General features: G+C 48.5%; 2 protein-coding genes across 3 annotated transcripts in view; one reads left to right on the top strand and one right to left on the bottom strand.

Annotated features, from left to right (window-relative positions):
* The window catches only part of CSTPP1 (centriolar satellite-associated tubulin polyglutamylase complex regulator 1), an 87,252-nt gene extending 76,270 nt beyond the window's left edge, over nt 1-10,982 (top strand). The window contains exons 5-9 of the mRNA XM_076344525.1: nt 46-131; nt 2,700-2,895; nt 5,439-5,548; nt 8,823-8,886; nt 9,413-10,982. Coding sequence (XP_076200640.1) covers nt 46-131; nt 2,700-2,895; nt 5,439-5,548; nt 8,823-8,886; nt 9,413-9,593 — 637 coding nt within the window. The 3' untranslated portion in view covers nt 9,594-10,982. The remainder of the gene's footprint in view (nt 1-45; nt 132-2,699; nt 2,896-5,438; nt 5,549-8,822; nt 8,887-9,412) is intronic.
* A 1,286-nt stretch (nt 10,983-12,268) lies between these two features.
* ARFGAP2 (ARF GTPase activating protein 2) lies at nt 12,269-21,732 on the bottom strand. 2 transcript variants are annotated; one of them, XM_076344524.1, is made up of 17 exons: nt 21,635-21,732; nt 21,244-21,362; nt 20,220-20,292; nt 19,540-19,671; nt 19,366-19,446; nt 18,429-18,531; nt 17,720-17,776; nt 17,100-17,144; nt 15,939-15,991; nt 15,368-15,504; nt 14,697-14,828; nt 14,082-14,210; nt 13,873-14,001; nt 13,371-13,497; nt 13,163-13,253; nt 12,926-13,044; nt 12,269-12,497 (listed from the first exon to the last, which is right to left on the bottom strand). In XM_076344524.1, exons 1-17 carry the CDS (start codon nt 21,704-21,706, stop codon nt 12,477-12,479), a joined length of 1,620 nt encoding a protein of 539 aa, XP_076200639.1. In that variant the 5' UTR covers nt 21,707-21,732; the 3' UTR covers nt 12,269-12,476. The 2 variants fall into 2 exon arrangements, with proteins under 2 accessions (XP_076200639.1, XP_076200638.1); XM_076344523.1 differs by lacking the exon at nt 17,100-17,144 and having other exon boundaries at nt 21,635-21,730.
* Between the last annotated feature and the right edge of the window lie 612 nt (nt 21,733-22,344).

Here is a 22,344-nt window from a genome sequence, read left to right as displayed (position 1 = left end):
TTCAGTTCTTTTGTAGATGCTAAACTTTCTCTCATCTTATCCTAGGATTGTGCTGATGGATGATGCTATGGATTGCCTGATGTCTTTTTCTGATTTCCTCTTTGCTTTCCAGATACAGTTCTACTACTCAGGTAAATGCTGGGAAGCTGCTGACTTCACCCACTAGTATAGCATTACAACTTTACAGCTTCCCAATCCCTGCACTTTTTTGAAACTTGTAAAGATATGTTATTTCACAGAAAATATATAGATAATGGAATCTACTGACAAAAGGCATCACTGATGCCAAGAGATTAGGAGGCTTCATAAGGAGGTTCCAAATTTTTGTGAATAACAAGATACCTGTAACTGTTATGGCTTATGCATGTATTTGTCTTAGTCTTGAGACATAAATTTCCAGCTTTATCCTAGAGTATGTTAACACCTAACAATTAACTTTTACTAGGAACATTTTTTTTCTTTAATACAGCATTTCCGCCTCTAAAGTATTGGTCCCTGCTGGAGACAGGATAAGAAAAGCCCACCAGCTGGTGCCTTGAAAGGAAAAGGAACTGGACAAATGAATACAATTCTTCCCCTAATACTTGCCCAACTATGATCTGGTTTCAGCTCAGAGAGTTTCTGAACTGGGTATAGTTTCCATGGATTTAGGAACCCCCAGTGGACTCCTCTCCCAAGAACTTCTCCAGCCTCCCCTTGAAACCACATAAACTTGTAACCTCCACAACACCTTTTGGCAAGGAGTTGCACAGGTCTGCCACCCGTCCCATGAAGAACCACCTCTCTTGTTTGATTTGAGAGACCCTAGTTGGAAGGGAAATTGAACAGTTGATCCCCATCTACCTTCTTCATATTGTTGGTCATTTATCGTATTCTACCCCTCTCCCCCAGTTTGAGTTTTAACTAGATGGGGTACTTTTAAAACTCTTGACAGAAAAAGTACAAATCAAATAATATTAGTTTGTGTGTGTGTGTGTGTGTGTGTGTATTTATGTATGCTCACCCACACATATACATCTGTAAAAATCCCCAGGTATTTTTGAACTAAAGTTCAGGAGACAAGGGGGAGAAACTCGGATGAGCATTCAGGTGCTTGTTCTGTACAGGGAGACTGCTTTGATTACAGGCCAATACATTGGCCTGTTTGTCCTAGCCCCCCTAAAATGTGGTTGAGGAAAGGGAATCTCATTCAGGGAACTGCTTAAGTGGGCAAAAAGAGAGAAGCATTTCCTTTATCAAAGTTAGATATGCTTCTAAGCACTGGGGACTGCTGGGGTGCCACTTACTCATCTTGCGGCACAGAGCACTTTCTAAAGGCAACATAAGCTCATGGATTTCCGTCCACTCACACTTAAATAGCTCCCTCTGATGGACGTAGCTCACAATTGGCCTCGACCAGGCAAAAGGGGCCAGGTTTGGCTACTGGGAGACACTGGCTAGAAGCTGTGGTGGAGCATAGTCAGTGGTCAGAGAGTAGACTTGGATGGCCCGCTGATCTGATCCAACCTGTCAGTTCCCATCTTTCTAGCAGTTAAGAGTCAGCTGCTATCCCTAATAGAAAAATCTCTTTTTCTCAGTACTCCTCTGTATATACTTGCCCTGTAACTCCCCTGTGCATATCACAACATCATCCATGACAATTCATCAAAGAAAAACAGTTCAAAATGGTGATTTTGGGTTGGGCAGAACCAGGCTTGTAATGCCTTTAGCCAGGGACAGAAAATGTGTTTGGAAAGTTTTTCTCTGATATAACAAATATTTCCACTGAGCTGCAGAACCTCAGCACAGCCTCAGGGCCTGCTAACATCCTGCCTTTCCTCTCCACCCACCTCACGCACAGTATTACACTTCTATTCACTCGGGACTTAAATGGCACTGGAGTCCTCACAAGCCCGCCCTTGTGTACACACACTCAAACATCCCATCCCTGTCCTGTTCACCCAGGCACAATGCACACACGCACCCTGTCATACGCTCTCCCACCAACCCACACACATGCAAACCACTCCAAATGGAATCTAGATTTGTAAACTGCTGACCACATCCATAAACAAACTTGTTTAAAATTAGACTCTTGCAGTAAACAGTGGGTAGTATGAGGAGCCTGGGGAGAGGCTTTCTGCCAGCTCTAGCCCTGACCTGCCCTGGCCCTTCCTCTAGATCCCGTGTTATATTTACTTTGGAGCAGCACAGAGACAAGCTGGGATACAGCCTGGAGCCCTGACTAACTTGCTCCCTTTACTCCTGTTGCAGTTCCATATAGTTTGTTCCCAACTTGGATGAGTTCTTAGTCAGTGGCAAGAGATGGAGAAGGAAAACTTCTTAGACTTTGCAAACTAGTTTTGCGTTCAACGTTAGCTTTCATGGTCTGCTGTTTTATCCATGTGCTAGCTAGCCTCTGTTCCCTTGAGAAGAATCTCGTTCAACAGAGTGAGTGGCCTTTCATAATCACCCCAGAGTGAGTGGCCTCTCGTAATCATCCTGACAGGAAGAAGCCAGCAACTTACATGGAAATGGCTGTTTCTGCTTGCATAATATCTGATCTGAGCATGCAGGATGCCGTAGTATTGTGCTTATTTCCTGTTGGTGCTATGTACAACACAGAACAGGGAATGACAGTTTAATCCTAGGTCTGGTAGGTCAGGAGGATGCTTTGCTGATTATAGCCCTGAGTTTTAAGTCGCTTTCTGTTTTTTCAGAGTTTCTGGAAAGTGTGGCTGCCATTTATCAAGATCTACTGGCTGGTAAGAATCCAAATACTGTGATTGTGCCAACATCATCTTCTGGGCAACATCGGCAGCGCCAACTCCCAAATGACTGCAGCCCACTCGATGGGGTAGAGGCATCTCTCTTCTACCAGTGCCTAGAGTCCTTGTGCGACAGATCAAAATACAGGTATGAATGGAGTCCAAAACACAGATTTGAAGTCTGTGTCTCTGCAGACCCTTTGTAAGGTTGGAGCTGTGAAGAAATACAGGACTCGATCCCATCTGGATGAGGGGATCGAGTGCACCCTCAGTAAGTTTGCAGACGACACCAAGTTGGGCGGGAGCGTTGATCTGCTCAAGGGTAGGAAGGCTCTGCAGAGGGACCTGGACAGGCTGGATCGATGGGCCCAGGCCAACTGTATGAGGTTCAACAAGGCCAAGTGTCGGGTCCTGCACTTCGGCCACAACAACCCCATGCAACGCTACAGGCTTGGGGAAGAGTGGCTGGAAAGCTGCCCAGCAGAGAAGGACCTGGGGGTGCTGGTCGACAGCCGGCTGAACATGAGCCGGCAGTGTGCCCAGGCGGCCAAGAAGGCCAATGGCATCCTGGCCTATATCAGAAATAGTGTGGCCAGCAGGAGGAGGGAAGTGATCGTGCCCCTGTACTCGGCACTGGTGAGGCCGCACCTCGAATACTGTGTTCAGTTTTGGGCCCCTCACTACAAGAAGGACGTCAAGGTGTTGGAGCGTGTCCAGAGAAGGGCAACGAGGCTGGTGAGGGGTCTGGAGAACAAGTCTTATGAGGAGCGGCTGAGGGAACTGGGGTTGTTTAGCCTGCAGAAAAGGAGGCTGAGGGGAGACCTCATCGCTCTCTACAACTACCTGAAAGGAGGTTGTAGCGAGGTGGGTGTCGGTCTCTTCTCCCAAGTAACTAGCGATAGGACGAGAGGAAATGGCCTCAAGTTGCGCCAGGGGAGGTTTAGATTGGATGTAAGGAAAAATTTCTTTACTGAAAGAGTGGTTAAACATTGGAACAGGCTGCCCAGGGAAGTGGTGGAGTCCCCATCCCTGGAGGTATTTAAAAGACGAGTAGATGAGGCACTTAGGGACATGGTTTAGTGGACATGGTGGTGTTGGGTTGACGGTTGGACTCGATGATCTTAGAGGTCTTTTCCAACCTCAATGATTCTATGATTCTGTGATTCTATGATTCTATGACTTTGAACAAGCTGTAACTCCCAAATAGATGTCATTGGAGAAGTATGAAGGGAGAGATCATAGCCGAACCGCTTTAATCAAAGGAGAGAAACAATTTCATGGACTTAAGAAACATGAGGTTTGAGCTGATTCTTGAAGTAATGGATTGATTTGAGTCTCTGCTTTCCTTCTCACTTCTGCATTGACACTTTCATCAAGGAGAGGTCCATCTACCATCACAAGTTAACTAGAGGAGATAAACAAGTGCAGTTGTGTTCTTGGGTGTTGAAGCACAGGAAAGGCACACTGGGGTGGATGGAGTTTGAAGCCTTACTACCTAGACAAGATCACACTGCTAGTCTGTGCCTGAGCCTGTGATGGAGCTGGTCTCCAGTTACAGATTCCAGGCACAAGACTAGCCTTGGTTCAGCAGGGGATGGAGCAGTACCAAACCTTATTGTGTAGCTTTGACAGACACTTTCTTCATAGTTTCTTGCAGGTAGCGAGCACATGCCCTGCTAGAAGGTCAGGAGCTAGATCCACAAAAAGACTCAAGACACAAGTTCCACCTGATTCCTGCTTTAGGTGCCTGAATCCAAATTTGTGATCCACAAAATGACTGCTGAACTATAGATACTGCTACTATAGATAGCTGAGCATGGAGGTGCCAGGCTGGTTTGTTCTTTTAAATAACAAAAGCTCTATATTCCCTGTATGTCCTGAGAGCTTCAGATGGGAAGGATCTGAAGCCTGCCTGGTAGGTCAGGCTCTGCACAGCACTGTGCAGGGGAGCCATTCCCAGCTTTTCATCCAGTAGCTCAACACTCAGCCAGGCTTTGATAACCACCTTTGCCTGAGGGATCACCAGCCCACACCCACATCTCCCAGGGGTGCCACTACACCGTGGACTGTTCAACACTTGCTCTTTATGAGACAGCTTTATTTTGCATGAAATCCTTTAAGAAGTATTAGGCAAGAGCAAGAATCACTATGATGATATTGCTTAGAAGTCAGGGCCAGGGGTTAAGATGAGTGTAGAAGAAGGGGACATGTCAATTTAGTCCCCACCTAAATATTGTTTTCTGACATATTTAGGCTATCATAGGAGAGGTTTTCCTGCCCCTTGGATGACTATCACTGATAAAAGGGTGATAACAACATAACAACCCTCATGAAAGTTTATTGTCTTCTAAAAGAAAGGATTTCCCAGTTGATTTTTGAAAGAATATGCTAAGAGTTGGGATGTGTATACCTCTGAGTGAATTTAGGCTTTTCTCCCTCTCCTTGGAATGGAGACAGGTAAGACTGCTCCTAGGGATGTACGCTAGCTCAAACATCTTGCTTAGCAAATGAGGAGCAGATGCAATGCTAAATAAGCAAGCTGGTGGCTATTTGTTTTAAACTGAGTCAGGGCAACTTGTCAGTGTTAGAACTGGTAGAAGAGTTTATTTCTCCAGTTTGAGCTGGGTCTTGGAAAAAAAAAAAAAAGATAATTTAAAAGACAAGATGACCCCTTTGTCTCTCTTTTCCTAGCTGTCCACCTTCTGCTCTTGTGAAGGAAATGTTGAGTAGTGCACAGAGACTGACCTTCTATGGATTCCTTATGGCACTTGCAAAGGATCAGGGGATCAATAGAGCCCTAGGTAAGACTCCTGCGAGTGGTACGGCTCTAGATTTTCAGTCCTTCTGCACTTCTGTGGAATTTCCTCTGTAATTATGCCCCAGGTTTTACACTGTCAGGAAGAGAGTGAGGGAAAGTTTTTCATCTTTTTGTTGATGGATTAAACTTTAAAAACAACACTGTGCCTTACTGTCTGCTTGAAGCTGTGGAGCTTCTTCAAGGATAAAATTAGATATGAAATGCTGCCCTAAGATAGCAATGTTTTACCTCTTCAATAGCTGATCATTTTAGCAGAACTGATGTTTTAACATGTTTGGCTATAAAGGCTGGGCAGAGGTGTTCAGGAGACAAGTAAGGTGGCTGACTGCTGTCGACAGTACTGAATTGAAGTCCCATCCTATGTTTTAGCCCTTCATTCTCCCACAGATTTTAAGTGACTGCTCTTGTCTACAAGAAAAGGAGGCACACCTAATGGGAAAACCTCTGCTGCCACCTTGGCTCAAAGACTCAAAGCCCAGTCTTTCCCAGCTCTTCCCCATCTTCCCTCAAGGCAGCGTGCTAGTATATTAATCTATGGCCTGCTGAAAATCTGGTGGTATCATAAAATACAAACTGCTACAAAATTCTGTACCAGACTGCTGTGGGAACCAGAGGGATTACCAAGCAGCATCTCACTGCTCGTTTCCATGTTGTGCTGGTCAATATTGTTCCAGAGCAAGGAAGCAAAGTGTTGCATTGGCAAAGGACAGTATGTAATCCATACATAATTGAGACTCACAATTCCATAATACCCCAATATGCCTTGCTTGTGCTCTCCCTCCTCTTGCAAAGGGGAACAGAAGTGGCTTTCTGTGTTTGACAAGGCTGTATCCAGGAGGTATGTTTAAACGTGTGGAGGCCCAAACACTCATCTTCACTCATCTCCACCCAGCAAATCATCTGGCCGGTAAGAGTAGGCTTTCTCTGTCTTTGGGTAGGTATCCTCTCCCTCTATTTCTAGGCTTGAGTATCTGCCAGTCCCTATATTACAAAGATAAACCTCAGTGAAAAGGTGCACCTTGCCTGAGGGCTTGTTCTTTTGCACAGGTGTGTGTCATAGTAGAGTAAAAGTGTCCCCTCTGTGGCTGAGCCCCTTCTTACAGCAAACCATTTAAGCTGCTAATGCTCCTCTGGGGCAGGGCTGCTTACCCAGCAACATGGAGATTATATATCAAAGGTGCATGAATACAGCCCTGTGATCCCCTCTGCAAACAGGCTTAGGAAGCAGTGTATTCACTGGGGAAGGTGATGCCTGGATTGCACCAAGGAAAATCTTTTTTTTCCTTTGCCCTACGAAATCCACTTCTAGTTGAGTGCAAAGAAAACAGATGAGCAGAAAAAAAAATCCCGCCCACAGCTTCCATTGTGCCACCTACAAAGTGTGTGGGTTTTTTTTTCCATTAATGTGGGCCTGTCCCCTGGCCCTCTGCCAGCCTCCTGCCGAGGCCTCTCACAGAGGAGGGGCAGCAGGCACAAGTCTGACAGGTGCTAGCATCTTGGCAAGGAAAGAAGGATTCTTTTCCTGGTGTCTTTTAATCTCTCCTGAAGGGTGATTTCAATAGTCTTTGGTCTGTAGGGGATCACAAGCTCCCCAAAGCCCTTCAGCAAGGGCAGTTTCAGGCAAAGGAGCTTTCGGTCAGGATGCCTGCCTTCTCTCTGGGCTTACAAAGCCAGTACCCCCCCCCCCCCCTTGAGGAACAGGGGTAGGGATTAGAGCGGCTCGTTCAGGCTGGGGCAGCGCTGATGAGTTTGTCAGGAAGACTGGAATCCACAGCCTAACTCCAGTGTCAATGTTGATTCGTGAATCCTTTAAGTGTTATTTACTGACTCTCCCAAGTAATTCTTGTGCCCTAGAGACCTCACTGTGCTTTCTGCAAATGCAGAAACAAGCTTTAGCTGCTTATTCTTTTAATTGAGCCCATGAAAGGAAGCAGGCTGGGGCACTTCACTGGACCTCCTGACACTCTGTGTTGCGGTGCCAGGCTTTCCTGTTCATTTGCAGGAAGGGAAGACCAGAAATGGAAGGAGTGGGGGAGTCGGTTCTGGTCTAATCTGATTCTAATTTTTAGGCATTCATTGCTGTTTTGGTGACTGCTGCCAGCTTGCCTGTGTGAGGCAGGTAGCTCTCCAGCCCCTCCTTCAAGACCAAGGTGCCAGGGCCAAGAAAACAGATTTGTGTCCCCACAGGGTAATACAAAGCCCCTTCCCAAAGGTACTGAGTGTAGCACCCAGGTCTCCTGAAAAACAAGAGCATCCCTCACTGGACTGTTGGTACAGATTACCAAGTGTATTTTTTCTGGTGTGCAGTGGCACTATCCAGGCTGCGGTAGGCAATTCCTCTCATCTCTGTGCTGGCTGATCACACCCTCCCATGATCCCTGTACAAGGTGGAGTTTGTTACAGAATTGGGAAGGAGGGGTTTCCTAAGAGCCCCACCTTTCTTTCTGGGCTCTTCCTGAGGTGCCAGTGTCCTTTCAGAGAATGGCAAGGGTGATCAACCAGCTCTTCCAGTCCTGAACTACACCATGTCCTTCATCCTGAGGAGGGTTTCAAAGGTGAAAAGGAACATGCTGATCTTATGCTGAGAGAGGGTACCCAATTACTGAGCCAGTCTTTCACGGTCTCACCCAGACAGCAAGCAACGCTAGAGCACAGTCCGCCCACACTCACTCCTGTAGATTTAATGTGCACCAGAGTCAGGCCTGACTTTCCTGAATTGCAAAGAAAGCAATAGTGTTAAATCTGTGGAGTGTTTTGATCCCCAAGCTCAGTGCACCACAAGAAAGGCAGGTGGCACAGAAGTATGCATCTCCCTGAGTGGTATAGCGCATGCTTCAGGCTGTGGCACAGACAACAACATATCTATTGCTCTGATCTGGGACTGGTGACTATATAGGGCAATTAGCAGAGGCCCGAAGTTGACAGACTGTCATCTCTCTGACAGTCAGTACTCAGTAGTTTCGTATAGTGAGTGGAAACTGCCAATCCTTAGGGCTCTTCAAGTTCTCTGAGAGGTGAGACTACTGAGAGTGCCTCCCATTTAGTCTGAACTCAGCTACAGCCTGTGTGAAGGACACAGAATATGGATCATCAGTCCATGATCATCAGCATTCAGTGTCCGTTTCTCTAACAAGTATAAGGAAGAGTCTTCTCTGTCTTGCAGGACAGATTTTGGATGCTGCTATGGCTTGAGCGCTTTTCTTTAAGAATGAATAGCCTCGCTCTGCTCTGATACTTTCCTTTGTTTTTTTTTCCAGGGGCTTTGCCAGATAAAGGAGACTTGTTTCTGGACCCTGCCATGGATGAGGAACTTGAGAAATTGTAAGTGGAGTTGCCTAAAGCAGGAGGTAAAGCAACAGATTAAAGGTAGCATGCTAAGGAAGACTTTAGTAAAGTACTGTCCCTATTCCTTTGCTCTACTATAAAACAATAGAGGAGCTAACAGAGCAGCCTGAGCAGAGAGGGCCTTTTTCTTTGGGGTGCCTTGGTGCAGCTAACAAAATCCTTAGAAAAGGCTTCAGAAACAGAGGGAAAAAGTGTGCCTCAAAGAGGGATCTAGGGGAAGCAGCAGTCTCTAATGAACAGGGAAATTTTGTTTGGATGGTGAAAACTAGGAGTGTTGGAGGACACAGGCTCAGCCCAGAAGATCTGTTTAAACAGGAAGAAGGATTCACAGAGCGAGTCTGGTAGGTACTAGTGCAAGGTGTTCCCCCTCTGTGCCATGAATATCTTTCCATCCCTGTGCTAGTTGTGAACAAGTCCTCCTCCCAGGTTCACTCCAAAACTGCTATGGTAAAGGTTGGAGATGACAAGGTAGGCTGCCTAGCATTTGTCTTTTCTCTTTCAGGGTAGCTCAGGTTTCAGGGCTTTCTGTCTCCGGTCCCACCAGCTCCAGCGGGGACACAGCTAATTTGCCTGTCCGTAACTCACCCAGGATTAACTCTCCCTGGAAACCTCTACACCATCGGCGAAAAATGGATGCTGAGAGTGAAGGCTCCAACGAAGAGACAGACTCTTCTGAAAATTGAAGATTGTAAGGGTGGGCACTGTTCCCATCTTGGGTTTCTCCAGAACCCATTGGAGGAACAGTACCTCCTCCCAGAGCATCTGCTCTGATGGTGGGTTCTGTCCACGTCACCAGTGTGTGTGCAGCTGTGCCAGTCCCCATTGCCAGGTCCACCCGTCTCTTCCCAGGAAGAACTCTGCCTTTTTCCTAGCTCCAAATTCGTGCAGGAGTAGCTCCTCTGCAGAAGCTATTTCCAGCTGCAGAGTTATGCTACCCTCTGCTGGCAGGCAAGACAAACCAGCAGATGCTAGTTCTGCCTCCACTTGGAAATAGCTGGGTATTTTCTCACCGGGGCTCTCCCTCACAGTTCAGCAGGTGCTGGAGCAGTGGGAGTGCTAGTGCAGGCCGCTTGCCAGTGTTTTTTGTGTAACTGTGTTCAGACTTGGCCTAGACAATAGAGTGGTTAAATCGCCAGTGGCAGTTCTGCACTCGTGCTCCATTATAATTATTCCCAGTAAAGCTGCACCTGCATACGATCAAAGGTAGAGAAATTCCTGAAGTTCCTAGAAAAGAAGGGCTTAGGTATTGCCATGCCACCTGTCTCTGCTTCCTCCTTCATGTGTCCAAGACTTGCCAAAGCAAATATAGCAAATAAGCTAGATTGCAGTAAGTACTCTGCTGTGCTGAGTTCCTTTCTGTAAGGCCTCACACTGCCTCCAACAGCATTATTAAGGTCATTTGGAAAAGCGAGCTTCAGAGGGGTTGGAGGGGAGAGAGAGAAAAAAAAGAAGTCTTTAAATTCCTTGGCCACAGGTGGTGTGGCTTGCAAACTTATAGAGCATCTGCTGGGGTTGGGTGGGCAGAAGTACTAGGGGAGAAGGAAGCAGTTATCAAATGAGTCCCAGGTATTTTTTTGTAAATATTGGCATTGTTGTAGCATCATAGCATAGCCCTCACAACTACAAAAAGTAGTGTCTCATTGTGTTAATGGTACCTAACTCAGCAGTTTGACTTCCACAGCCCTGAACGCTTTGTCTAGCCCAGCTCCTGTGCCTCAGCTTGCATAGACTAATTATTTCATGGCGAACTTTAGTTTCTCTTGATTCTTTGGGAGCCTCCTTGCTCCTCCTGTTCATGAAACGCTGCAGCGTGGGCTACTAAGAGCTGGTAACCCAAGGCTTATAGCAGCCCTAAGCTGAGTGGATTCAACACATGCTGGCGCTATTTTAAGACTAATCCTGTAACTACTGCCGAGTCTGTACCACAGTCCCACCTGTGGAGGTAGTGGGAGGGGTTATTTATATATTGTAAGTTATTGTATTTATTAACGTGCTCGCTAACTGCGCTTTCTCTCCCAACCATCAGTGAGTGACTGTGACAGCCCGGCAATAAAGCACGCTGCGCAAGGCCACTGCTGCGTCTGGGCTCTTCTGGGCTGCCCCGGCCCCTCCTCAGGGCGCTGCCAGGATTAAGACCCTGGGGGAGCGGTACAGGGCGGACAGGAGCAGCGCAAGGCGACGGCCGCCTTCCGAGGTGCCCCGCCAGACGCCGCCTCGGCCGAGGAAGGCGACGGCGCCACTCCCGAGCGCCGGGGCGTCCCCGGGCCGCGCCTGCGCTGGAGCAGCTCCGGTTCACCCCTGGGCGCGGCTTGCGGCCGCGCAAGCGCAGGTGGCCTCCCGCCGCGCCCGGACCCACCGCGCAAGCGCGCTCGCCCAGCGTTCCCGCCTCGCGCGGTGGGCGGGAGCGCTGTCGCCCCTCAGAGCCCCGGCTCTGTCGCGGGTTCTGTCACGGTTCAACTGCGCCGGGGCACGGGGGACAAAGCCACAGGAAGGCCCGACCCTTACCCCCCTCCTGCCCCACCGCAGCCGCAGAGTAACCCTTCCGCTCCCGCCCCCAGCCCTGCAGGTACCACAGCCCCTCGACCTAGACAGGAGCGGTGAAGCCCGTGCAAGCCTGCTACCAGCCTCAGAGAGTGAGCTGCCGACAGAAACTTCAGAACAAACTGCCCCAGCCTCTCTTTCTAATAGTTAGTGTGTAACTAGCCCTTTTCCCCCCCTTTTTCTTACTACCTAGTCCTCAACACCATAGTCCAAAGAAGAGAAAAACATACTCTTGTTAAAACCAGAGTCGGGAGCAGAGAGCCAAGTTGAACAGGACTAAAACAACAGTCCTCACTGCTGCACTTCAGCGGTTCATGTCATGGTGAAGTCAGAGGTTCAGGACTTTGACCTCAGTCCAAAGCTGGGCAACAAAATAACCAGGGATCCAGTAAATACCTTTACAGTACTTCTTTACCTGGGCCTCTTTTGCTGATGATATAATCAGAAGCTAAAAAAATAATCTTTGCTTTGTTTGATTTTTTTCTCCTGCATCAATATATGCTGGTTTACAAGACAATAAAAAGGATTACCCCATGGTAAAAGTCAGACCCTGCAAATACAGAGGACTCCACAGCACCATGGATTGGGAGCACTGAGCAGAACAAAAAAACCAGTCAAGTCCGTAGGAACCAAGTAACATGATGTTCAGAAAAATAGCATTCCCTTTTCCTCCATCACTTGGTGAGCTAAGGTATGGGCCAAGAAGGACAGGAGCACTGATGAGGGCAGCCCAGGAGTTCCTGTCATATCTTTCACAGCAGTGAGGTTAACCCTGTAAGAAGGCCTGTCTCTCCACTGGCTAGTAGATAGCAGTGGGTATGAGGGCACATTGAATTTTAATAGAGTGGAATCCAGAGATATTTGGAAAGCATCCTGGGCACAGCCATGTCCTGACCCCCTCTGCTTACCTTCTCCCCTCCCCACCCTCCCCAGACAAACTAAGACAATCCTGCAGAGTTTACTCCAGGCAAAGGTGGCATCAGTGCCTCTTGCTGGCTTCCCTGTGAGTTGCAGTCCCTGGGTCATCAATATGAGCCGTAACGATCCTGGGGAGGAAACACACCAAGACACCACGCTACAATACTTCATGCAAACTCCAGAGACCAATAACAAGGTCTTGGGATGTTTGGGATTGGAATGCTGCACAAGGTTACCTAGACAGGACACCACGCAAAGGCAGGAAGTAAAATGGCCTTAACTTTTAAGTTCTGCCTGAGATTTGTAGGAAAAGGTATATCTGACGTAACAAGGTGTCCTGTCCAGCAGGAGAGTAAGGTTGGCCAAGTAGAGTTCACTGGCCACCTGGAATTACTCAGCTATTGCAGTGTAGTCATTAGCTACAAAAGACAGGTCTCTACTTGGGACTTTCCATGTAATTTGAGAAGACAATGATAATTCCAGCAGAAGCCAGGATATGGTGAAAGTCCCTGAGCATGATGATAGCCTGTTTGAAGGTGCCATAGCGTAACCTCACCTGGAGAGAGTTCATCACCCCATTGGCTAGGACAGCCATCTTGCCAGCAACTGATTTCACTCCTTGCTTGAACTGGGCAATGTCAGCTGCAGGCAGGACATTTCCAATTGACACGCCACCTACGAGAAGCAGCAGGACTTAGCCCGGAGTTCCCCAGCTCCAGAGAGCACCCTGACCCCCTTTAGTCTAGGTCCTCCAAAGCTGCCCCCCTCCTCAACCTGCTGAGTGCTAACAAACCTGAGTGTGCATTCTCAGCCTCTCCAAACAGGTCTGCAGAGCTGATGGCACTGCTGCCTGAGAGCTGCTGCAGTCGGGATCTGGCTTCATACTACAGTCAAAAACAAAACAAAACGGTTATAAAGGAAGGGAACAAATTAGGACCTGAGCAAACAGGAGGAGATGAAGCCAGAGCTGTACCAGCTTAAGCACTGCAGAATGCATCTACCTCAGCATCTGCCTCCCGCCCGAAGAACATATCTGAAGAGATGGCTTTAGCCCCTGCAAACTTCTGCCGAGCTTCATTGGATTCCACAACTGACGTCCTGTTTTCTGTCTCCCGCCTACTGGTGGGTCTGAGGAAACAAGAGAGGAGACATCTCAGCTTAAGCTCACCAACACAGTAAAGAAACAGACTTCTCTCTCAGACCCCATCTGATCAAAGGAAAGCAACAAATCCTCAAGCGCTAGCTACCATCAGGGTTCTCTCCCCACCTCAGGACAGCCAGCACTTGATGACCATAAAGGCTGTATCAAACTTAGGGACACAATAGGCAAAGTGCCCAAGCCTCTTTCACTGAAGGCCCTTTTTCTTGGGCTTGTCCATGCAAGATATCTTCTGCAGCACAAGACTCCTGTCATAACACAGCAGCATCTCTCCCCGCAGGTCCCAGACCTATCCCTTTGTCCCACACACAAGAAAGGTACAGTAGCAGTGGCAGGCGCTTTACCTCTCTGAAACTGGCCGAATACTGGAAGTGGTCACCTCAGGTTCCTCCTCTTTGTCCATACCCCATGAAGAGTCTGTTTCCCATCGTGAGCCAAATGCGTCTTCGAATGAGAAGGGATTATATTTGTACCTAGGTACCAAAAATAGGTAATTTAGGCCAGACGTAAAATTCAGGAATAAGCCAAAGACTACACTGAAGCCAAGTCTTACTTGGGGGGTCCAGATGTGAAGCCTCCAGCATCTTCAAACAAGTCCAACTGGGAGCGGGAAGATTTTGCAGCCAGCGGCGTCTCCTGCTCAATTACTTGCATCTCAGACATCACCGAGTGTGAAACAGAACTAGCACAACAAACGGGCAGTCAGGGCTGATGGGTCTGACAGCATCCAGCCCCTACAACCAGTCTGCCTCAAAACTGAATCCGGCCTTCACAGGCAGGGCAGGTGCCACAAGGTTCGAGGGAGAATTGTGGGATGCCAGCTCCCTTCACCACTTATCTAGCTTATCCTGACTCCCTCAGAAGTCTTGAGCTACCTTCTTAAGGGAAGTATTCTGCAGGGGGACATCTGTCAAGCAGCAGGGCTCTAGGGCTAGACACTGACAGGCCACACGCATCTTTGGAAAAACTCAAATGAGAACTAGAACCTCTGAACAGAGTGCCCATTGATTCTGGGGCCTGAAGCATTTTTAGACAGTCCAGCATACGAGCACTTTAAATAAGCTCCTCATCTGTTACAAGAGCAGCAAGCTACTGCCTTCAGGAGACTTTTCCAGAGCAGGGTGCGTCCAAGGCACCTGTCTGTCCTATGCCATCCACAGCCAAGTACCTTCTGGACACCAAGCCCATGCCCAGCCTCTCTGCTTGTTCACGCTTCTTCCCTTCAAGGTTCTGAAGTTTCTTCTCTTCCTTCTTCCGATCGAGCTGCAGTTCCTGATAAGCCAGTCGCATTGAGGTGACTCTAAAGGAAAGAGCTATGGTGGGTACCAGCCCATTACCCTCCCCCCGCCCAGCCCATGCTGCGAAGGGGCAAGGGGGAGAGTAACCCTGACAACCCATCAAAACACCCATTTCCACAACAGCTCTGCCAAAAATCCTTGCATAGAAGCTACTGCTTGTCTTCCCATCTCACCTCCACTGGGATTCAACTCTTTTTTGAGTTGAGATTCAACATTATTTCCTTACTGTAAGCATTGCCCCCCCCAACAGAATGCCCCATCCAGTTCAGCCTTTGCCTTTTTCAGTCCTGTCGAAAGGTCAACAGAAACACAAAACACCTCCATATCTGCTCCTTAAACTCTTCCAGGGACGCTACTTTGAATAAAATATGGCAGTGTAACTTGTGCCCTGTTGTAAGGACCATATTGACTTATAGCTACTGGTCATCCTATTGTGCAGCATGTTCTGTACTCACATTAGGTGGTCCTAGGTGAACAGCATTAACCTCATATTACTTCTGCCTTATGTATGCAAGGTATTCAGCCCAAACAGGGCACTTACATGGACTCCTCATCTTGTTTCCTGGACTCCACTGCCTGCTGCTCCCTCAGCTGCTCTGCCACCTGGGCTTGCCGCTCAATCTCACTGAAGCTCTGGCTGCTCACTTTCTGGGCTCCAAGACCCTTTTTTGCACCCAACTTGAAAAACAAAAACAAAAAAATGCGATTTCTTCACGCTAAATTGCTCATCGTAGAAGAAAACCAGAATCCTACTCCTTCCCGCACTGATCAGGCCTTCAGTCTCCACATGTAGTCACAACCTACAGACCCAATAGAGCTTGCAACGGAGTATGGAAGAACACCCAAGACTTAACCCACCAGTGGCCAGTGCTAAGAGATCAGCCACATACACTTCAGACCACAACAAGTAATGATCCAAAACCTAATTGTTTTGTCCATTAATATACAAGATATCTTTCAAAATAAGCAGTGACACAATCAAAGCTCTCCCTTCCCCAAATAGATCTCTCAGTACGCAGCTTCGTTAAGGGCAGAAAGCAAGGGCCAGGGAAAGGATGGCAGTAATGACACATGCTCTACCTCCTCTCCATAAAACAAGAGCTCAGACATACCCCTTTCTTGGCAGCTCCTGGCTTCTTCTTTCCAATGAGGGAGGATTTAAGTTCTGCAAGAGGAGGGAAGTAGCAAGTAAACAGAAGTGAATTAATTTAAGAAGCCAAAATTAGTCAGCAACCCACACAAACATCCACCACAGTCCAGCTGCTATAGAGTCCAGGGCACACCATGCAGCTTCACATCAGAAGCCTGGGTGACTTCACCAGCCAAGAAAGATGCACTTAGAAGCTCCACAGTTGCAGGCTGGTGGCCTTGAGAAGCATGTCCATTGCTGGAGAAACTTGTAAGTGAATTAAGACCTTTAAAATAGCTCCTCCAAGTGTCATGCAGTTGGTGACCCTACCCAGTAGGGATCAGGGTAGGTAGAGAAAGACTAGATTTATTCCATACATAAATCCAAGAAAATGCAGCTTCAGAGCCATATGAAGGTCAGTGCCTCACCAATGCCTTCAGAACGAAGAAACAAGAACCTTTAAGTCATGTTCACATGAACAGACCAATGACAAAATGGACCTAAAGTGCAGCAAGCTGTAAAAGCAACAGGTTCCCCAACAGCTTGTACCAGGAACCTGTCACTCCGAGGGCATGAAGCATGCCACACTTGTAAAACCAGCCATGGTCCAGCCAAGCAGCAGATGCCTGGAGAAAAGTGTAAGAACAAAGCAAACAGAAAGGGACATTTTCCCAACTTGCAACATGTAGCTCCAAAATCTTTCATCGCCCTTGTTGGGCTTTTCTTCCACAGAAATGTCTCCTTACTTTCCACACCCACGTGACTTTTGTCAACCCATACTTTAGATCATTCTTGACAGCCTTTCCTGTATCTTTTCTAGTCTTACCGTAAGTTTTTGAAATAGGGGCATTCAAAACATTCACACTGTCCAAGACTGTTTTCAGCTCACTGTTCCTAACATTTGATTTGGGGTTGTCTGGAGTTTTTTTTATTACTGTCAGGAAACATTTAACAGAAATGACAATAAGATCCCTTTCCAGAGAATTAATAGCTGCTTTAGATCCCAATACGGTACATGTAAGCTTTGGCTTATTCTCTCCCTCCAAGCACGGGAAGCTAAAGTTAAGAGTTGAAGGCAGAATCACAGAAGGGGCAAGCAGAGTTGTCACAAGCAGCCAGCGCAGGCCAGCTGTTGGCCAGTTACCTCTGGCAGGAGCAGGCCCTTGTGTTGATAGATACATGGACATGTCTGAGGAAGAGACATAAAACATGGGGAATGAATAGACACTTGAGGACACAGGCTTTCCACCCAGGATGAACCCACTGTAGGCTAGGAGCACACTCTCAATAAGCAAAGAAGCTCCAGCTACATGCTCTGTGTGCAGCCGGGACAGTAATGGCAGGGGAGAATCAGATACAAATCCCTATTACTCTGGAAGCTAAAAATTCAATTGCCTCCAAAGCTTCTGGTGGGGGGTGGGGGAAAAGAAACCAAAAACCAAACACCACAGCCATGTGGCCTTGATCAGCCAAGTTCTAGATATGCAAATGCCAAGTTCTGTCCAAAGCTCAAAAAATGAAAACAAGCTTTTGGGAAGGTGACAGCTTTGAACTCGATCATCCAAAGGAGGAGGAGGAAACCTCCAGTAAACTGTGGCTCGGTTTTGGGGTTCAGGGAGATCCTCAGTACTGGCTCCACAGGAAGATAAGCTCCTTTAGACAGTCTGAAAATCGACTCATCAGTTCCAGCTCCACTGAGCTTACTACTGAACAGTAGATATAAGAGAAAGACTGATCTGAGCGACAGTGAGGAGTCTTACTTACCTAGAGGAGCTTTAGGAGATGTGCTCAGCAAGTCAATAGATGGGCCTTGGCTGGAATCTGTGGGCACAAAACCAGAAGAGAACATTCAGCAGATTGATTCTCAACCTCTTTCTTTTCAGTGTGCTCACAGTTCCACTATATCTCTTCTACCTCCTCTGCCCTCCCCCCCGCCAACAAGACAAGTTACAGTTACGTGCAATTTCCCAAGCACAACAACTTTACATCTCCACAGAGCAAGTTATTCCCTCTGCAGTGTTCTTAACACATTAAAAGAAAGCAAACACTCTGCAGAGGAATACACAAAGCTGTTTCAAATTACAGCTATGCCCCCAGATTCTCGGTTTCCTTGTCATTCACCCTAGAAACACTTCTCTGCTCTATATTCACATGTCATTTCCAGACCCACCAAATCCAAGGGATAGAGAAGAGTGTTTAGACAAATAATTATGTCTGGAAGCAGGGAAACGGGGCAGCTAATCCCCAAAACAGTTTTGTGTGCATTTCAGGAAAAGTAGAGAACTGATCCCAAACAGAGCAGTGTTTTTAGAAGTCTCCACTAATTTAACTAAACATCATAGAGTGCACAAAGCTTCCACTCCTTCAAGCCTGAACCAAAGGAGAAGCTCAGCCCTTCCAGCTGTGGTACAGAAGTGTATTCTCCTGGAAATGAAGTCAGGTTCTTGGAAAGATTATTCAGCAGGGAACTCACTCGACACTTCACTGCCTTCTGATGACTTTGCTGCTTTTTCCACCTCTGGGGAAGACTGTGCAGGATTCTGGCTGGCATCTGCTACATCCCAGGTACTGGAAGACTGCAAGGAGATGCTCATTCCAGTGATTTGCAGAAGATGAATGAACCGAACAATCCTGAACTTACTTCAGGTTTAGTGACCTGTATTCAGTTTCAGGCCAAAGGAAACGCATTCCAAACTCCAGACTATGCCTTCATTGACGATAAGATAACATATGGACAAGTCCACATTCCCTTAGCAGGGACAAAAATTAAAGAAGAAAAAAAACGGAAGCTAAGCTGAATGGAAGGCCAGGAGGAACAACAGCATCACTTGACAGTACTATCAGAGTTGGCTACTGCAAGGACTTCCCAGGTTAGGGAGATGAGCTTAAATCTGGGAGAAAGTGTGAATGAGCTTCCCTAGATTAAAATAATCTTGGCTTCCACTGTCTTTATTGCCATACAGCCAATTCTCACATTACTCTATTCACTTGAGAAAACAAGTGCATTGTGCAAACAGTTGCCCAAATCCAGTTCACCAGGGTCTATGCACTGAAAAGCTGACTAAACCAGAAGTTCAAAGTAACAGCCCATTCTTGCTTTAACTGTACAAAGAGACTATGCATTAACGCAGTACACAAAGCTTTTTCCAGGGAGTAGCTGGTAGCTCTGAGTATTCCTTGAAGATAAAGATGGTCTCGAAAACAAAGGACATGGATATTACAGGCCCCCTGAGGGACTGTTTAGATCTGTGACTATGTCCCAGGCTGACGAATGAATCTTAGTTCTTCCAAGTGACTACTGAACGAGTATACAATTTAGAGTCCTTCCAAACTAAGTGGGACTGCTCCCGGCTGAACAGCTGGCTATTTGAGAGCTGTGAAGGCTGTCTGGTTTAGACAGTTCTTCTCACCTGTGTGTGCTCCATGAAGAAATCAGCATCACTCTTGTCAGGGGAGTGCCCAGGGGCTCCACTCAGTCCATCTATAAGCAGCTGAAGAGAGGAGAGGGGAAAAAAAAGAAGGTATCCTACAAGACTCAGCATCCAGCGCTACGCATCTAACAGTACAGAGCTGCTCAGACTTACATCGGTGCCATACTTGGCCATGGCAGCACTTGCCAGCTGCCGGATCTTCTCCCTGTACATCTGGGCAGCTCGACTATTATACTTAGCATTGGCATCTGTGGTCGTACAGCCGTGCTGGCGGAAGAAAGCAGTCTGAAAAGAGAATAATATTCAGTCTCCTGACTGCTAGATCATACTCAAGCAAGCATTAGACATAAACTCAACAGAAAAAGGAAGCTTCCCAGAGACAGGGGATGGTATACTGAGCACACAGCATGAACCAACGATTCATTGATCAGCTTTCTCCAAGAAGTCTCACTCCAGGCCCCAGAGGCCTAAGAAAACCATCCCTGTCCTCCACAGGAGGATGCTTCCGAGTCACAATGCTGAGCATGAGCTTTCAAACTGATCAGTGTTACTAACTCCGTTCATTTAAGAGGACTATGCCTCTCATTTAAATGAGATGTAAGGAAATAACAGATCTGCACATCAGAAAACAATGCATTCAAAGGTCACAGTCTGACTTCCAAGCACACCTACCAAACGCCTCCCCTCATTACTCATTTCAGATGATGTTTGTACCCAGAAAAACAACAGATGAGGTTGGTACCGAGAAAGCCACACAAAGGAAAGGGACAAGAAACAGAGGATGTGGATTAGCAAGGGGGAAAGCAAGCAAAATGCCTACAGAGGCTCCTCACCGCGTTGGCATTGCTGCCCACTTGCATACACCTCAGCTGGAACCAGTTCCAGTTAGAATCCAACTCTGTGGACCTGTGCGAGAACCAATTATTTCTATTAATAACGTGCAGGCATACCAAATGCAAAAGCAAGCTCTGAGCTAGAACGGTCAGGTATCCCACTACTATCCCAGAGTATAGGAGGCAAAGAGAGAAAGAACATCTTGGTAACTTCTTTGCTCCCGTAAGAAATTAAGTTGAACTTTTAAAGTAAAGGAAAAATCACAGGTTCAGCTTCACACCAAATAACAGTGTCCAAATTTAGAGGACCTCTCACTTGTCTTGCTTGTTAAGACGGCAGAGCTGGAGCTAGAAAAGCACAGCCAACAACTTTCATTCTACACGTGATCTCACCACAACATGAGAGACTCACATTCAGCCCGTCCCACAGATTAGGCCAGAACACATGACAAAGCAACTGAGAAAACAACCAAGTAAAGCTGGGTGACATAGTACGCCTTGTACCAGTTACTCAACTTACCTCTGAATAAGTAAAGGTCACAGTTCTGTTACTTAAAATGCTAACTTTTACACATACTGAAAATAAGAACAATAAGCTGAAAATCCAACACCATCTTCCCCACTAGGCTGATACAGAAAATAATAATATTCCTCTTTTTGTCTTGCTCAGCATTACAAGATATTGCTGGTTTACTGGCAAGATTCACACACCACACTCTCCTCTCAGCTTCTACAATTCAGAGTCCAGACAGTGTTTCTGCAAGGTTAGCGAAAGTAACACGTCGACGTTCCACTGAGGTGCTTTGGAAACTCCATCTTGGAAGGGCTGAGTGACCTAAAACCTCCAGCGAACAAGCCACGTAAAACCCGAAGCGATCCCGAAGCGATCACTGCGCGATAACGCTTCTCTCTAACCGAGTCCCTGCGTGTTCCCACACCAACGAGGCACAGCTGCTCCAGGCCTGCCCGGCGGTAACCCACGGGCCGGAGCTCCCCGCCGCGCACGCTCCCGCGCCCCACGCACCTGATGAAGCTGAGGTGCACGCCCAGGGACCTGTGGACGCCGGAGCAGTCGATGCACAGGAAGACCCCGTAGGTGATGCTGGCCCAGCTCGGGTTCTTGGCGCCGCAGTCGAAGCACGACTAAAGCGAAGGCAGAGGGACGGCCGGGCTGAAGCGGCGTCTTCGGCGACTCTGCCGTTTCTCCACCCCCTGCCGCGACCCGGCAGCTCCATCCCCCACGGCTCGACCGCTCTCTCCGGGCCCTCCCCGCGCCCCAGGAGCCCCCTACCCGGCCGCCCCGCCGCTACAGCGCGGCCCGGAGCCCATCGGGGCCTGGCCCGAGCCCAAACCGCGGCCGCGGGGAAGCAGCCCGACTCGGAAGGACGGGAGGCTGCCCGGCGTCGCCCCGCTACCTTGTTCGCCGGCGCTGCCCGGAGCCGCTTGAAGAGAGTCTGGATCTCCGTCTTGCTCGGCTCCGCCGCCATGATCTCTCCTTCCCAGACACCACTGCGGCGACGGGTGCCGGCCGGGTCCAATCAGCGCAGGGGTCGGGCCGTAGTACGGGTGCCGCCTGAGCCCATACCGGCCCGCGGACGGGTCCCCGCGGGGGTCAGCTCCTACCCGCCCCGTCGCCATGACAGCGGGGGCGCGGAGCCGCTCCGCCATTAACCGCTCCAACCGCCACAGCCGGCGGGGCCGCTCGCCGGGAGGGGGGACGGGAGTCCCCACCTTCCCCGGGCTGAGGGGCGGCCCCGGCGCCCAGGGTGGGCGTTTCGGGTCAGGGCCCCTCCTCGGCACCCTGCGCTAGCCCCGTCACCCTGTCCACTGCTCCGGCCTTGCCGGCCCCGCCGCTTCTGGGGTTTCACAGCGTCGTCCTCTGCAAACCGCTTTCCGAGTCTAAGCATGAACAGGGACGTTTCCACGCCCGAGACCCCCGCCAGCTCTGGCTGCTCACGGTGTTCCCTCAGCCCCTTCACGGCGCAGGCATGCGGCAGGCGGCAGAGGCGCTCTCGGGGGGGTGTTACTGTGCCCTTCCTGCGGGGGGGGCCTCTGTAGGCCCGGACAGGGAGAGGCTTCATAGAATAGCAGGGAGGCAATGCCTGCCTTGGGTCAGCTGCTACCT

Source organism: Aptenodytes patagonicus, chromosome 7 (genome assembly GCF_965638725.1).
Source record: "Aptenodytes patagonicus chromosome 7, bAptPat1.pri.cur, whole genome shotgun sequence".
Taxonomy (NCBI): Eukaryota; Metazoa; Chordata; class Aves; order Sphenisciformes; family Spheniscidae; genus Aptenodytes; species Aptenodytes patagonicus.
The sequence above is the reverse complement of the archived record's forward strand: the minus strand, read 5'-3'. Positions and strand labels throughout refer to the sequence as shown.